General features: G+C 35.6%; 1 protein-coding gene across 1 annotated transcript in view; it reads right to left on the bottom strand.

Annotated features, from left to right (window-relative positions):
* The window catches only part of LOC107662954 (teneurin-3-like), a gene marked incomplete at its 3' end in the record, with an annotated part of 51,120 nt that overhangs the window by 28,685 nt on the left and 4,087 nt on the right, over window positions 1-18,348 (bottom strand). Inside the window, exons 2-3 of the mRNA XM_016453088.1 lie at window positions 15,512-15,919; window positions 12,075-12,335 (exon numbers count right to left, since the gene is read on the bottom strand). Of these exons, the coding sequence (XP_016308574.1) occupies window positions 12,075-12,335; window positions 15,512-15,791 (541 nt within the window). The remainder of the gene's footprint in view (window positions 1-12,074; window positions 12,336-15,511; window positions 15,920-18,348) is intronic.

Raw genomic sequence — 18,348 nt, 5'->3', positions numbered from 1 at the left:
ACGTGTTAACAGCCGTATTAAATAATAGCGATATCTATGGACTTTTAAGATAATCAGTTAAACTAGTTAGCTGTTTTTATTGCTGACGTTTTATTCAATTTTTAAATCTAAATGTGAAAAGAATAAAAATAAAAAAAAACTTTTAGATATCAGTCCGCATATGTGATGGACATTGGTTATGATCATAAAAATATACTTGAACTTTACTTAAGTATACTTACTAAAATAAACTTGAAGTATACTACTTTTTGGTAAGGGTAGTGTTTTCTGAGCGCACACATCCGAAGCACACGCACAGAAAGCAGCTGTCACACAGCATGTGAGTACAGAACTAAGTTCTCTTTCATGTCTTATTGTGCTTAAACTGTCACATACACACAAGGTTATGTCAAAACACACACACACACACACATATGTTACATAAACACAGTTGATAATATCTGTGAAGGTAAACAACTAGGAAAGAAATCGCATGTTTATATTAGATCTGTGTATTAAGTGACAGCAGCGTAATATGCAGTACCTACTGCTGTCTACGCTGTTAATGTGAGCCAAACAATAAAATAAAAACAGAAAATCATTCACTGCTCTGGACCGAATACCTTCTAACGCTTTAATAAGAAGACATTTCTTACATGAATGCTGCTTTAATATTGCTCTAGCGTGAAGATAAACATGGCGGATAGTGTGCTTCTCAATCACGGCGGGGTCTCTGCTAATACGGCAATGTCTGTCAACAGTCAGGGGCGGGGCCTGTACAATGTGACATCACATTGTACAGATTCTGCAAACGGCTTGTTCTGAGACACTGCTTATGATTTATGGGGATTTAAAAAAAAGGAGTGGGCGGATTTTTATCATTATAGGGTGCTTGGGTACACACACTGCCAACACACATTTATGTTCAAACAACATGCAAAAGTGAATTTAGCATAATAGGTGCCCATTAAGGGGGAAAATATATATAGCATATATTAGACAAATAGGAATTACACAAGCAATTAATATGTGCTTGCAGCTTGAGTGAAAGTGGGATTGTCTGAACACAGGGCTCCAGACAAAAAAATCGAGTAAGGAGCCATTGGCTCCTATAAGAAAAAAACTTAGGCGCCAAATTATTTTTTTAGGTGCCACAGAATAAACGTGTTTTATTGATCATCTTTTCTTGACTTTATCAGCATTTTAATCCATCTTGTAGATGACCTGGGAACTAAGGTTCACTTAAAGTGGGAACTAAATGTCTTTTCCAACTATTGAAATATATAGTCACAAAGAATTGTTCATTACACAGAATCTGTACCAATATCGTGGACCATAAGCATCAATTGGCCACTGAGTGTAGTTTGGGCTCCTCCTCAATGCATCCTGTAATTGTTGTCATACACTCTTAAAAATTAAGGTGCTTCACGATGCCATAGAATAAGCTTTTTTGTCTAAATGGTTTCATAAAGAACCTTTAACATCTGAAGAACCTTTACTTTTCACAAAAGGTTATTTGTGGCGAAAGAAGGTTCTTCATATTATAAAAAGTTGAGAAAGATATGGTTCTTTAAAGAACCTTTGACTGAATGGTTCTTTGTGGAACCAAAAATGGTTATGTAAAGAACCTTTTTAGCACCTTTATTTTTATGTATGCCTTTCACACTTTCAGTCTGTTTTTCTTAATTAGTAAAATGCAATTTTATAGGAGGAGTTGAATCATGTAGATAACAGGTTAAGTAAAAATATTAATATGCAATAGCGCATAAAGCAAAATGCTCCTCTTTATAGTTATTTTTCTAGCTGACTGATGATCTTATGGACACCGAATGGTTATTCTGAGGTAAAAGTATATTACGTTGCAATGTTTACAAGCTTTACACGTTTTCCGCAGTTTGAAACACGGAATGAGCTTTTACATGAGACATTTCAGTAAGTTGTTGTACTGTAGGCTCTCTTATAAAATAGGCTAACTTTTGATGTTAATTCATGTTCATTATGTACTATAGTAGTAAAGAGGAAGATTAAATGGGTTCACTTTTAATCAGTCAGCTGCTGTGCGGCAGAGATGAGGACTGTTAACTCTTTTTTCCACTAAAACTTTGATGCGCACGCATCGCCTCAGTTTAATACGTGAACATAACAAAAGATGTGATTGCAAAACAATCAGGAAAAAAGGCATTACATGCAAATTTTTAAGTTATAACAGGTAAATATATATAATCGCCAGTGGCGACCTCAGCAAAAACTTTACATTTAGTTGTGTTTTTTACCTGACTTTGGCTGGGTTTCCCCAAACAGCAAGCAGAAAGTGAACAGAACGTAAGGTATACTTAATCTTAACGACATGTTTCCCAAAAGCATTGTTATCTAAGTCGTAAGTAAAAATGCTAAAGCCTCAGACTAACTTAAATGGATTTTTCTGCTTGCTTTTACATTTTATCAGAGACAACAGTCACAAAATAAAGAATATTAATGCATTTTGGTTATCACAAATCCCTTGTAGACTACATTCAAGAATAAAAGATGTACTGGTATACATTGCTTTTGAAATGGTACTCTACAGTCTGTCATGTCACATGATAGGCCTGAATTAACATTATAGACAACCAAATAGAACTTTATGTAGGCCTACTTTAATTAGGTATGAGAACTCATGATATCTAACTACAACAGTGGGGATAATTCACTCATAAATGACAACTATATCTTCATTTACTCACATGTTGTCAATAAAAGTTAAACAATTCACTTTCTTTGTTAAAAACAAATATGTTTTAGCCATATACATATCAGTGCTTCCCACACATAGACTTTACTTGGGCGGGCCGCCCAGGTCTGGGCTAGAACATGTAGCCTACAGACTTGATTTTGCCAATACATCCACAGACATGCTGCTGCTGCACATAGCCTACATACATGAAATTACCCATACAACCCTCTACATTGCAAGTCAATCACTTAAATCAAGTGAAGTAAATCACTTGGGCGGGCCGCCCAGGTATATTAACGGCCGCCCAAGTATATATGGAGAAACATTTTTGCTTTTATTATTTTTATCCTCATACTTTTTGTATCCGCCCAAAATAATGAAACCATCCGCGATCGATTAACTGGAGGAAAATCTCCCCTCGCCCTACACGTTTCGTATCTGCTCGTTCTGTGTGCGCGACAACTCTTTACTCCCGCTGACCTTCCCACGTGCGCTGCAGAGATGCGGTGGATATTTCACAGACAAACACAGGGCCCGACAGTGCGGGCGCTTCAGTAGCAAATAAAAATAGATGTGCGCAAACTGTAAAATGTATTTAAGGAGCACGTGTGCGAATAAAGCAAAATCCCTCCGGGTGAGTTTTCTTAAATGTATGTCTTAAAAAGTCTTCAATACATGAAATGGTAAAACAATGATCACTTTAAGTAGTCTTATATTTTGGGGATGGAAAAACATAAATCGCGATACAGCCTATCGATTATTAAACTTCAAAATTATTTCATTAAAAAAAAGAGCGCTGCACGTTGCAGTGTCACAAGGCGCCTGCGCTATTGCTTGTTCGACAGGCTCGCGCAACTGCTTCAAAGTGATTCTCAATCAATCCCTCCGGGTGAGTTTTCTTAAATGTATGTCTTAAAAAGTCTTCAATACATGAAATGGTAAAACAATGATCACTTTAAGTAGTCTTATATTTTGGGGATGGAAAAACATAAATCGCGATACAGCCTATCGATTATTAAACTTCTCAAAATTATTTCATTAAAAAAAAGAGCGCTGCACGTTGCAGTGTCACAAGGCGCCTGCGCTATTGCTTGTTCAACAGGCTCGCGCAACTGCTCCAAAGTGATTCTCAATCAATGAATAGCGCACATTTATGCCAAGCAATTGCTTATGAACTCGAGTTGATGAATTATGACAATGTCTACTTTATGGCCTTTATGTAATATGTTTTAGACGGTTGTAAGAATGCATATTTTATCTCTCATCTGAAGAATCATCCTGCAATTGTATAGACATTTCAGAATAAGAGTCCCGGTGTATTTCGGGCTTGTTTATAATTAAGAAAGTCACACGTTAAGTTTTTAAATCTTTTTATTAGTATTTGGTTACATTCATTGTATTTCATTTAATTTCCATTTCATTCATAGTAAACTATTGTAGTTTCTGGCTGGGATTCCCCACAGGAAGAAAAGACTAAGAACATTATTTGACACATATTATTCAATATATAGATTTTACTAGTATCAGTAAAATCTGTGTCCCATTCACTGAGAGACACTATATGACAAAGTAAGGAGAACTCTACGATTAAAATGCTGTGATTTTGCATAATTTACAATGCCCTGGGATTCCCCACAGGAAGAAAAGACTAAGAACATTATTTGACACATATTATTCAATATATAGATTTTACTAGTATCAGTAAAATCTGTGGCCCATTCACTGAGAGACACTATATGACAAAGTAAGGAGAACTCTACCATTAAAATGCTGTGATTTTGCATAATTTACAATGCATATAGTAATGCATAATATTAGTATGTAATTAAATGTAATAGTAGCCTATGTAATTAAAATGAATTTCAATTAATTAAAGTATTGTTAAAAAGCACACATTATTTGTTATTTGTCACATGTAGACCATTTTTGTGCAATGGGCAATAGGAGGATTTTCCACCCGGCTACCACCGCAAGTATATTTCAAACCTGTGGGAAGCACTGCATATGTAGCCCTAAATAAATATTAGCACTTTTTGGTTAGTGAATGCTAACCAAAATGTTTGGTTTTCAACATTTTTTTTTTTTTATTTCATTTCTTTTTTTTTTTGTGATCCGCACAAGAAAGTAAGTCATACATGTAGTGACATGAGGGTAAGTAAATGATGCCAATTTTCATTTTTGGATGAACTATGACTTCAAATTCAGATTAAGTGTCCAACAAAACAAGTAGGACACGCAAGACAAAGGACAAGACAAGAGAAGACTTCAGAAATTCTTAAAAGATCCATAAAACAACTCATTCTAGGTGCACTTTTGTTGAGGTACATTTAATATTAATTTGTGTTGACCCTTAATATTTCTTACCAAAGCCCTACTTATTCTTCCTATTCACTAATGTTTTAATAACATAATAACAACTGTTTCAACAACATAACATTCAATTTCCATGTGTAGTATTTTGCACAATTTATATGTTGGGGAGACTAAACATTGAAAAAGTTTTGGCCTTAGTTCAGCATGGTTCCTGTAATGATGCCCTTAAATTCTGCTTCATAATTAGTGTGCTAATTTGGGGTGAAAAAGTGCTGCTTCATCATAAAATAACATACAGTACACCATAAGTTAAGATTATTTAAAAAAATATATGATTAGTAATGTTATCAAGAAACACTTGGTTGTTATACCTTACAATGTTCTGAAGGTTTTATTTTTAATATCTGACTCCATGCTAACTATGGGAGAGGAGAATTTAATTTAAGGCTACAGTAAATATACCATCAGAAAATACTAATTTTGTTCCTATTCAAACTGATGCTCTTGAAGACAGATGCAAATGCTAAAGCATACTGTAAAGCATGTTATAATTGGATACATTAAAAAAAAAAATTGCAATCTCTCTGTATGCATACTTGATTTTTGTTCTTATTAACAAATTTAATGCAAAAGTCTTGTTGGTGCTTGAAATGCAATGTTGATCTCATTCTTCTTGTTCTTTTTATTTTATTTTATTTTTATTTATATATGTTTATTGTGCAGTGGAACACAAGAAAATGTTGCTTGTGTTTTATAATAAATGCCATTTTTGGTTTCTTTCCACTACCCCAGTTCCTTTTTATCAGCATTACAAAATGACAACAAAAAAAAAACATTCTTTCATTATGGCAACATTTGACGATTTCTCCCCCATCATAAAACACAGCCATCTAGGCTCTCAGTTGGACAATCAGAAATACCAAAAAAGGTCCAAGTCAATTTCTCAAATTGATTCCAAAACAATATTGTATTTATAATTGAGAGTAACACTTTCCAAAAACCCTAAAGCCCAGATAAAGACACCCTCCATCTGTGCTGTGGGATACAGAAAAAAACCTTTTGAAGAATCGCACAAGTGCGGCATCTTTTTTTAGGCCATCAAAACCTAATCCTGCTATAAGCCGATCAATTGCATTATATATAGCTATAGACTGTAACCTTTAAGGTGAAGCCCTCTTGCTGAACTGTAATAAAAAAAAAGCAGAAGAGACCAAGAGACAATTTGGCACATAGTAATTATCTCTATCAGTCTGTGTGCTGCTTATGAAGCTAAAGCTGCACTGGCACCCTGTGTGACCCATTTCGCCTGTATCACTCTGTACTTAGACCATCAGACTAAACTCTCCTGCCACCCAGAGTAATGAGAATGCATCAAACACAGGCCTCATCAGTCTTTCCGTTTGAAGTTTGTCTAAAGAAAAAAAGAAAAAGAAAAACCCTGTGAAAACTACACTTGAATGACTTGCTGGCCATGTTGAGATTGTACCCTTTTTTTTTTGCATGGCAAGAGAGACTCATTCAATTTCTAAGCTGCCACAGATGGTTGTACACTCCTGGACATTCTGGGCATTGTTGTGGAAAAGTGGAAATGCATATGGAAAACAAGCTGGCCATTATGTCTGCAATGATCAATCGAGCAAACACCTTGATGTCATAAAGAGAGGCGGGGAAATGTTTGCAGATGTGACAGATGGTTGGTTAAGCATCCTGTCGATGAGTGAGGGATGGCCTACGTGGATCCAAACCTGCTTCTGTCTGTCCCTCTGGGGGTGCGAAGAAGTTTTTTCTGGTAGTCTGTTCTCACCAGTCCAAATCGCTAGTTGATATAGATAATGTGCATTAGCAACGGATTCTCCATCAATGCGCTGAATGGAAATGTGGAGCAGATATTACAGTACACAAGGGAAATGCGGTCTCAGTTCTTAAACATCATTATAAGATCAGAGATTCCTCTCTGATCTTATAATGATGTTTAAGAACTGAGACCGCATCCCTCATTGGCCTTAGGGGGTGAGAACATATACACACACGGAGCCTATATATATACTCCTCTCATGTGAAAACACAGTGCAAACACCCGCATGCACAAGGAAGAGAGAAAGAAAGACAGAGAGAAAGCTTCACAGGCACTGAAGATTATGATAGGGCTCATTTATCCTCTGATAATACCAACCAGGCCAGACAAAAGCGGGGGGCAGCTGGGTTTCCAGGCTATTTCCTGACTAAACGAAGAGCTTCTCTAACTTTTGTTCACAGTGATGACTTTTGTCACAATGTCTTTCTTGGCCATGACTGTAGAGGCTTTTAACATCCCTTACAGGAATACAAATTAGCTAAAGTTCCTTTAAGGGGGAAAAAGTTCTTCTAACATTAAAAACTAAACCTGGCTCATACATTGAAACCTGGCTCATATGTTGGATCTATTGTTTTGACCATGTTTTGTATGTGGGAGGTCTTGCTTGAAGGTTCACTTAATAAGTAAGTCTCCAACCTTAATTAATTCCCTTTACAGCTCCCTTAAATATGCACACGTTCACTTAGTCATGAAAGTAATCTTTCAACTCAGTGACTGGCCTTGTCTGATAATAAAGTGTTTTATTCAGAACAAGAAGTTCTTACTTTTTCACTTTTATGTTCTTGGATGAAAATATCATTTTTCCAACTTCATAAAAGTTTGTATGAAGGACAAGATTCAAATGAATATCAGGGAGAAACACTTTCACATGAACATCCAGTTGAAGCTTAGAGAAAGCAAAGAATCATACGTATTCACAGCAGTAGCGCCGCTGAAATATTGTTTTATTGCCTATTTTGAAAGGAGCCTTGTTTGGATGTTCCCTGAGCCGTTAGGTCTCAGACTGTGATATACTGTATATCTTCAAGCACTTCCTTAAAAATGGATCATCTTAAATTATACCAGCAATGAATATGGTTTATAGCTATAACAGATTCTGATATATGACCCTCTACAGGGGTTATACTGTATTTATGCCAAAAGAGAGGTGGAGTTCTTACTTAAAGGAATAGTTCACCCAAAAATGAAAATTATTATTATTTATACACCCTCAAGTCGTTTTAAACCTGTATGACTTTATTTATTCTGTTGAATGTGATTTGGACTTCAGCATTCTTCAAAATATCTTCTTCTGATATAAAATATCTGAAAAAAAGGAGACATTTTTCAAAATATCTTCTTTTATGTTCTTCAGAGGAAACAAAGTCATACAGGTTTGGAACAACATTTTTTGGGTGAACTATCCCTTTAAATGCCTCATATGAGGATGGATTAATTCACTGTGAACAGGAGAGTATTTATACTTGGTCACTTCAATCCAATTGGGCATGTGCACATTTCACTTACATACTGGCCACAAACATATGTGCAAAACAGGTCTAAACCCAAACTACTATTCCTCTGCTATATGCAATGCTAATGTGGGGCAGCAAAATTCTGTGGAATGCTCTCTCTGCCCCAGTAGTATCTGAGTTTTGAGATTGCTCAGTCCACGTGTTTCATCCATGATTGCTTGTTCATGCATGGATTACAAGGCTCCCAAATCTCCATTTGTGACATGGTGAATTTTACATATCTAAACAGCCAAAATGCATTTAGTTTTCATGATTAGATCTGTAAATAAATAAATAATTTCTAAGATATAATAATTTATAATAAATGCATTTATTTATATATTTATAGACAATTTGCTAAAATCCTCATAAAGCATTAAATAAATATGTTCTATTTACTTATTTATTAATAATATACATAAATACATTTATAATATTCTATAAATACTCCCAAAAGCATTATGCTCCTTTTTCTGTCATTTTTTTTCTCAGTGTGATGCAATCATGTGCTGTCTTACATTTATATGGTCAAACTTGCAGCTACAAATTGACTTTTAATAATTACTTATACAGGTAGTAAAGGACAATCAAAATGTCAGAAGCTGACAGAATGCACCGAAAATCATAGTAGATAAATAAATCTTAGAAAGGGGTCATTGCTGCTTAATGAGTAATGAAGATAGATAATAATCTATGAAATATGTATCTGCATATAGCCTATTAATTTAGTTTATGGCAAACAAAGGCAAAAACTACATGATAAACAAGGCAGAGAAATATCATTATATATTATTTTAGAGAGAGATGGAGATGGAAGTGTAACAGGTGTGCTAAAAGGATGATGTTTTAAGAAGTGCTTTTGACCCTGCAGCTGAGCCGCTCCGAGAGCATTACCCACAGCATTTTTACTGCTGCTGATTTCTTTTCAAAGGTGCCGTGCAACACTGTGTATACACCACAAGCAAGCGGTGCAATGCAATGCAACAAAACAAGACCGTTGCAACGGCGTGCTGTTCAGTCAGCGTTGCTGTGGTGCAGTCATCTTTGTTGATGTAATGAGAGTGATTGGTTTTATGCTGTCAAACGCAGGGGGAAAATTAAGAATGTGGTATTGTTGATTCATCCACAGTGATTCTGGAATTACAGTATGACAGATTTAAATCTAAAAATGACTGATTTTAATTTGCAAAAATAACAAAGAAACAAAGAAATTGCTTTAATAGGTAAAAATAAACTCTAAAATTCAGACTATGCTTTATATGGGTTGCCAAAGACACGTTTTATAACAATTTACAGTCAGCCTCAATAAGGTCTCTGTGGAAACTCATCCCACACCTTTAAAAGTGCAGCTTAATTGTTACAGTAAATCACACAGTGTCTCACATTTGCATGAATTCTTCACAGAGAGAGGCCTTCAGTTAGAGACCCTGGACTACAGACAAATAAATCTGTTTGCGTCAAATTTGTAAAGACACTTTTAACATTTAATTTTTATTCAAATATTTGTGGAGTTATGTAACCATTAAAGTTTCAAAGGGTTGCTCAACCCTAAGACCACAAACTGTGAAACCCTAGAAATATATCAAACACTGACTGTACAAAATGTAGGCTAATTATTGATGAAAAACACCCTTTTTACATTTTAACATCCGACTGACTAATAAATAATCATCGCTCTCGAGAGTCATCTATAACTTTATATAATAATGACTAGTCCCTCTGGAGGAGACTGGATACACAGAGCACAGTGCTATAACACAGCTTTAGCATATTTTGCATAGCAGACTGGAGAGATTTCGGGAAAGATGGGGAGAGATACAGAAGCTGAACGACTGTGCAGAGAAATTTGACCTCATTCTCTTAATGGAGTGCTGTGAAGCAGACAGCCCGCTCTCAGCTACATCATTATATTTTGACTCAAACGGACCAAGTCCCAGACCTAATCCACAGCAAAGAAAAAGAAGAAAAATAGCTTTGAATATGCTGGTCAAATACTACTGCTCACCTGCATGTCTGAGTCAAACATTTTATAGAACTTCTGCCAGAGTATTTTTTTAAAACACAAGGCTATTTTGTAGCCTTATACACAAGTTCCCTACAAGGAACACATTTCACACACAGTGGGCTCAAAAAGTTTGAGACTACCAGTGATATTTTTTAGTAATTTTTCTAATAAAATACAATTATTTTTCATTATACATACAATAACATATAATATGATATCTAGTATAATTTGAGAATGATACAAGAGCTCTTTGAAGAATTTTGACTTTTTACAAGCTGTGAAATCCTAGAAATATATAAAAAACAAATGAGTTTACATGATCAGTGTCACAAATTTGCTTATTTGACCTAGAAATAGTGCAGAATCAGGAACATGTCCTTTTCATTTGATGTCAATAATGTCAATTTATTTTATAATCGAATTCAAAGTCTAAAGCTTTTATTTCCACTTTTAAGTGGAAATTTTTCCACTTAAGATTTTCAGTGTACTCAGACTTTTGCATCCCACTGCTTAAATCTAAATATTAAATGTTAATGAACATAAATAGAGGTATATCACTTGGTTTATCCTTTAGTCACAAATGTGTACATATTCTAAACTATGGTCTAACAAGAGCTTCTCAGGAGTGCATTCTTGCATTATATTAAACATTATATCACACCAAACGAGGAGAAAGCAGCAGTAAATAGTGTCTAATGTGACATGTAAATTGAGCGTGTGCATTTCAGATGTGGTTTCCTTTGATCAATGCAGTGAACGCTGAACATGAGACACTACAGATCCTACATTAGATATGTTTAGCCTACAAGGATTACACTCCCCTATTTTTTCCCTTTTCTTTTTTAAAGCAACATTTTCTGCAACAAATACCCATGTTGTCAAAAATATCCACTGCATGGCATGGCCATTTTAAAATCTTTACTCCCTTTTTTTCCCTACTAATATTGTATATGCTGCAATAACTCAGTAGTGAATAGGTGAATGTGAATAAAAAATGGCTTGGCACAGACTATTCTTTTTTTTTTTTTTTCCTTTGAAAACAAAACCAACTAGATACTTCACAACAATAAACTTTGTCCAAAACAGTCCAGCATGCTCACTGCAGGAAAAAAGCTAATTATGCGTCCCCAGAAAAACAAAACAAAAATCAAATTAAAATACAGATGTATGTGCTTTGACATGCAGGTATTTCATATATAGACAATTTGCTTTTTCAAATGCACTCCCTAATCCATAAGGCATTAAGGTTTCCATCGCACACCAATTTGCACTTCAAACCAGTGGGCCCCTCTTCATCCACCGAATGTTTGCAAGCCCAGCAACACCCTGTGGATCCGCACATGAATATGAGTGACAAAGCCATCTATGATTCGGCACAGGCCCAGAGGAAGTGTCTAGCAGTTCTCTGAACCGTTTGCTCATATGCTTCAGGAAATTATGTTATTTTCTCTGAAATGCCTATAACTCCCACAGTGCCCCTTAGGCTCCAAATATAACCAGTCGATCCATTAATACAGTCACTTAAACCAGTTGTTGGCTACCGATTATTAGCTCTAACCAATTACATCCTTACCCTTTAGTGACTCAAGGTGACTTTGCCTTGACTTGCTCTGGGGTATTTTCTCACTTTTGCAGTTTTACGTCACCAGCATTAACTATCGGGGAATTTTGCTCAATGCAAGGTTACAATTGAGAATGAAACACAGGTGGACTTACCATTCTCCTGACCCGATTTGTTGTCCTGCTCTGTGTCTGTGAGTGCTAAAGCAGAGTTGGACCGGCAGGACAGCTGCGCGTCCCGTCCGTGTGTCTTAACCCATAGCATGGCGCAGTCAGGAGGTATGCCCCCGGCGTTCTGGATTTGGTCTGCTCCGCTGAGCTGTGTATGATGACTGAGTCCAGTCTCAGCGCAGAAGCTCAGACCACGGCGAGGAGCAGGGCCGCATATCCCAAGCTGTCTCAGTGACAGACTCTGGCCTGCAAGATTCAAAGTGCATACTTAATACAGAGAGTGTATGCACAAAAAATTAAAAGTAAAAAGTAAACACAATAACTGTGAACTTGCTGAAAATCACGCACAAACTATTTAATTATTTTAACTTGCATTCAAACTCTTGCAGTGCATACACTTTTATATTAAAATATTTAAAGCATTTAAATAAAGATGCAGCAAGAACAACAGCAGTTTTATGTTCCCAAGTACATGTTTGTTAATTTATGTGGTGACTATTCTTTCTAACCAGGGAACGAATTAGATTCATACTTAAATGTTTTTTTTTTTATGTTTTTTTTTCTTTCTCGAAGATCTATGTTTTACATTTGTGTTTTTGTTCTCCCCGCCAATGCATAGATTGATTTGATGTAGGAAATTATTTAAGATAAAATATGTAAAACTACAAAGAATACAAAAAAACTATGTAAAATGAAAAAGAGAAAACTATTAAAAGAACCTTTTTTTGAGTGTTGCACATTTTACTTGATTTTTTTTATTTTTATTGGTACCTTTTCATAGACAAAAATTAATTTAGATAATAGTGAATACTTGATTCAAAGTGGCCTTTGTTCATAAGAATAACGTCACATAAACAGAATGAATCTTATCAATACATTTTTACTGATACAAAATGACAAACCAAGCGAAACTAATAAACAGTAACATTTCAGACAGTTTTGGCAGAACGAAATATAAAACTGATTACCTAATTATGGGCACATTTTAAGATTAAAAATAATGTTTATTTATTTATTTATAATGTGGAGTTGAGGAGTCTATTTTAAGGGTTTGTTTTAACACTGCATCGAAAATATACTTTAATTTTTTTCATCAACATTTCTGTTATACTGTTTTCATACTTTCATTAACATTTATGTTAATTAAAAAATATGAAGAAACAAAATTATGCCTACTTAAAATAAAAAAGGCAAAAAGAGTCTAATAAAAAAGCCTGGTCTGCTTATGTTTATTAAATGGAGAACATTTGTATTTTTTATTTTTTTTCACACTTTCAACTTATTTTATAATTCATTGATATTTGATTCTTAACAGTGAGCATTATTTGTTGTATAGACTTATTTAACTTACTGAATTACCTTTTTCTATTTACTGATCTTCTTTTCTTTTTCAGCAGGTGAATTTCTGTTCAGCTGAATCTGAAAGTGGGAAAGCTCTACCTCTTCCAACACAAGAAAATCTGAGGATTTACTACACAGTACAAAATAGAACCTGTTCCACTTCAGATTGAAATTCACCTTGAGACTCAGCACCCCTCTACTTCCTTCAGCTCTGCTTTTAAAACCATATTCTTGTACCTGATAGCATATGCTGAGTGCTTTATGACTAAAAGCACACAGAGTAGGTGACACATGAAAATGAATACACCGGAATTTAAATTATGAGTACACTCATAGATACGAAACAAAATAACTCAACACAAGTGCTGACATTAATTACCACATGAGGGCATTATCTGAAATACACATTTTGAAATACTGCAAACTGTGGAAGCCAATGCAAGGCAAACTGCCACGATTTAGCCAGGCTGTGATTAAAATAAAATGACGGAACATTTGTATCATGAATACAGGCAAGATTTCTCTCCTTCGGCTTTTGTGCCGATCAGGCACAAACACGGCTGCTAATTAAAGCCGTCCCCCTAAGTGTAACAGCCTAAGGTTATGGAGCGCACTATAAAGCACAATTAACCAACTAAGTGTATTTCTAATGAAATTAAGTTTGAATGAGCAGTATCCTACCCTTCCACTTAAAAAGTGTCTCATCATGATAAACCATCAAATATTTATGAAATAGTTTGAATACTTTGTGAATAATCAGCAAATGAGTGTCTGGTGGGCTTTATTAGATATCAAAATGAAATGAAAATGAAGGTGCCCAACCTGAATACAGCTGTCTGACAAAAGTGTTCTGTGCTGATTTAAAGTACTTTCATTTAGACTGCCTCAATGACAGGCTGAAATAATATCTGTAACTTAGTCAATTAAACTAATTAAAATGTCATTATAGGGTTTACATTTCTAGACATTCAGTGCTTTGCAAAAAACTACCTCTTCTATTGTGGCTTGGTCTACAGTATATAAAAGGTATTCAAGATATTGAAGAAATAAAAAGTAGGTGTTGGATCACAGTGCAATATAATCGTTAAATTGATGCTTGCAACCCATACGATCAGACTTTTATTGATATGGAAAAATGTGTTTATTGAACAGTAAATGGTCTGCAATGTAGTTCCTTTAAGAGTTATAAAGAATTAGCTTCCCGTGTTATACTGTATATGCAGCAGTTGCTGTAAAAAAAAATACAAAAAAATCTAAAATATTAAATAAAAAAATGTGTATCCAGGATTAAATCCATACATATCTGGTAACAATTTTGTAAACATAGTGATATTAAAGTTATTGTTTTATTGTAGAAATAATGCCTGTACGTCATTGTATGTGTTTTATTGAATAGCGAAAACAATTAATTAGAAAAAAATCTGCTTGCTTTAATTTCTTTAAATAAAAATATTTATTATTATCATAATTATTATTATTTTTATAATGGCTTTGTGTGTGTGTGTGTGTGTGTGTGTGTGTGCGTGTGTGTGTGTGGACTTAATTGCATATCCAGTTAAGGCAAACTTTATGAAATAATCTTTGGCTTAAAATGTACTTGGAAACAATCTTGGTCTTCTCTTTGTGGTCTAGAATGTTTTGTCAAAGACATGGGATTTATTTTCTGAATACGACTGAATTAAATCTGAAGATTTAGCTCCTGTTTGGCTGAGAGGTCAAGGAGAAGTGAGGTCACGTTACTGACCGGTCATGTGCCACAGTATGCTACACTGTGCACTGGACTTATTTAATTTAGAAAGATATAGTTTGATCGTCATTACAGTATTAAATTATGCCTGTTGAAAAAATTGAGAGAAAATAATTTATATACCATAAAATCTTTTTTTTCAGAGTGCATACGTCTATAGATACATGTTTATGCAGTTTAGTGCTGTATACTGCATTTCTTTTTTCTATGTTTTACTTTTAGCATTCCAAATGTCTGTTTTTATTTTCCTTGTTGCTTTAAAATAAATCACATTTGCAAGCTTGAAGGACTCCAGAGTTTCCTGTCCATATGGTGAATGTTAAAGAGCACTTACCTGGAGCTCTGTATTCCTCAGTGTCCCTTGGCACCATGTCTAGCATGCGATGCCCATAAAGCCCCTGGGTGGATGGATGTTGATCAAAGGCCTTCAGCGTCTCACTGGAGCTATAAGACTTCTGGGTAAGGACGGAGGATGAGCCGGTGTGACGGCGGTTGCCGGGACCCTCCCTGTAGCCCTCCCCCTCCTCTCTGTCTTCTTCCCTCTCCCAGTCTCTCCCTCGTTCTCTCCTGCTCCGAGAGAAAGCGCAGTAAGGCCGACGCTCCTTCACCTCCATGCTACATTCATGCTGTGTTCCTCCTCTTCTACGCCTCTCTCTTGCTGCTGTCTGTTCTAGTTTGCTTCTTTCCAGCTATCAGTCTGTCTCTGCACCTCTTTCTCCACTCTAAGTTCCACTCCCACCTGCTAAGAGACACAAAGAAACACTGCTTAGTGAGAGAAAGAAACAGGTAAAGAAGGCAACAAAAGAAGAAAGAGACGACAAGTAGGATGCTGAAACAAAGCTCTAGCAAGATGTCACTCCTGCGTAGTTTACCATGTTTCTTGTACAGCCTTTAAAGAACAATTAGTCACTAAGATAGAGTAAGAGGGGGCGCAGCGACTAGCATTTTTCTGATAACACTGTTAAACCATATAATTAATCTCTCGAGGTTTGTAAATACCTACTTTTTTTTGCATTTACATTCACAATATTTATCTATTAAGCACATTATAAAAAAATTAGGAAATTTTACGAAATGTTTTTATCCTAAAATAGATTATAAAAAATATTATTATATTATCTTGTATTGTATGTATATATAGTACTGAACTGTATAATATAAATGCAATAAGTAAAATATAAATATATATAAAATATAAATATATAAATATTAATGAAAGATAATTTTGGGATTAACTGTTTTGTTGATACAATGAAAGTCAATAGGGTCCAAAATTTATTTGTTTTATTATATAAGTATTGATGTAAATAATGACAAAATTTTCATGATTGGGTGAACTATTCCTTTAATTCAACCATGTTGAAACAAAATTCACCTCAGTCCTCAAAAGAAAGAAAAAGTCTGCGTTTTCCAGCAAAGGCAAAGTCAAATGAAGTGATACTAAAAATGGTTGCTTTCATTGCACTGGCTTTGTCATGAGAGATCCACACATACTTGTAAGCCTTTAGTAGATTTCCTGGGAGGTTTGTGCCAAAACCGTTCAACAAAGCTCTGGAGAATTGGTTGAGTTTCACTGGTGTGTGAGTTTAAGGATATTCCAGGGCTTCCTCTCAAGTGCCGTCTATCTTATCTAGTGGAACAGTCGGCACACAGGCACAAGTGCAGAACGCATTTGCCTAGAGACCCCACTGTCAGTTTAAAGCAGTATAAAGAGGACAAGAGAAACAATGAGGATAATAAAATACTGTAGGAGGAAAAAGAGGAGACTAGGTCAGCATTACTGCATATGGCCACAGTAACGGGATACGATTGGGGTAAAATAAATGATGCGCCAGTATCAAAATGTTCCTGTCAGAAAGAGAGAGTGAGCTAGAGATTATTGGACAGTATTTCAGCGAGATAAATTAAATGTAGTTCTCTTTATAGCACTGGTCATTTTATTCTCTTGTGTGAGTGTGATGTTGCACAAAGGCACAGTGGGCCGACTGAACACACCAGCAGAAACCTCTATCTTTCATTGCATTGGACAGCACCCACTGAGCTATCCTCGGGTAACACGGCCCCCGTATTTGGATCAATTTAGACTAGCCAGGAGCAAGGGAGGCTCAGACATACTGGTCTAGCCTTAAATGTCCTTAAAACTGGTCTCGGAGTCTATAAGATTATCATCGGATTAATTTCCAAAGCCAAAAAGAACGATGGCTGATTAGTGAGCAATCAAATGCACTGAAATAAATTAAAAAATAAAATTGTGCTCCCAAATTTCCTTCAATCAAGAGCTTGCTTAGAAATATTAAACCTTTCAATCAAGGACACCAAGGAAAAATGTTGTTGCATGAGTTTTAGCAAATATAGGCTAAAAATCACCCACTTACAAAAGTTTAGAAGGAATGAGAAGCAGAGATAGAAATCACAGTAGAGCTCTGGCGGTCATATCATGCTCAGGTGGGCACTGACCCATGGGGCCATTGAAAAGCAAAGACTCAGCAGTGAGCAGAGAGGCCAATGGGAACTCTACTGTAGCAAGAGGCAACCAGGCAAGAAGATGTCACTTGACTATACCTCACTTACGATGATCTAATGGCAACGGTTTCACTAAATCAGATGCCCGACCATCTGGTGTAACTGAAGAAAGGTGAGAATGAAAGTGGATAGTAGGGCTGTCAAGATGGCTGAAAAACTAAATTCGAATTTTTTACTTAATTTTTTTTACTTGTTTAGCCTGTATATGCTCCCACTAAGTCAAATAATGAGAAATAACCAAATTGCCTATCACAGCTATGCTGATGATACCCAGATTTACCTAGCCTTATCTCCAAATGACTACAGCCCCATTGACTCCCTCTGCCAATGCACTGATGAAATTAACAGTTGGATGTGCCAGAACTTTCTTCAGTTAAACAAGGAAAAAACTGAAGTCATTGCATTTGGAAACAAAGATGAAGTTCTAAAGGTGAATGCATACCTTGACTCTAGGGGTCTATCAACTAAAAATCAAGTAAGGAATCTTGGTGTGATTCTGGAGACAGACCTTAGTTTCAGTAGTCATATCAAACCAGTAACTAAATCAGCATACTATCATCTCAAAAACATTGCAAGAATTAGATGTTTTGTTTCCAGTCAAGACTTGGAGAAACTTGTTCATGCCTTTATCACCAGCAGGGTGGACTA

Source organism: Sinocyclocheilus anshuiensis, unplaced genomic scaffold, assembly GCF_001515605.1.
Source record: "Sinocyclocheilus anshuiensis isolate Anshui unplaced genomic scaffold, SAMN03320099.WGS_v1.1 scaffold1783, whole genome shotgun sequence".
In the NCBI taxonomy this organism is placed as follows: Eukaryota; Metazoa; Chordata; class Actinopteri; order Cypriniformes; family Cyprinidae; genus Sinocyclocheilus; species Sinocyclocheilus anshuiensis.
This window is presented reverse-complemented; position numbering and strand designations above follow the sequence as displayed.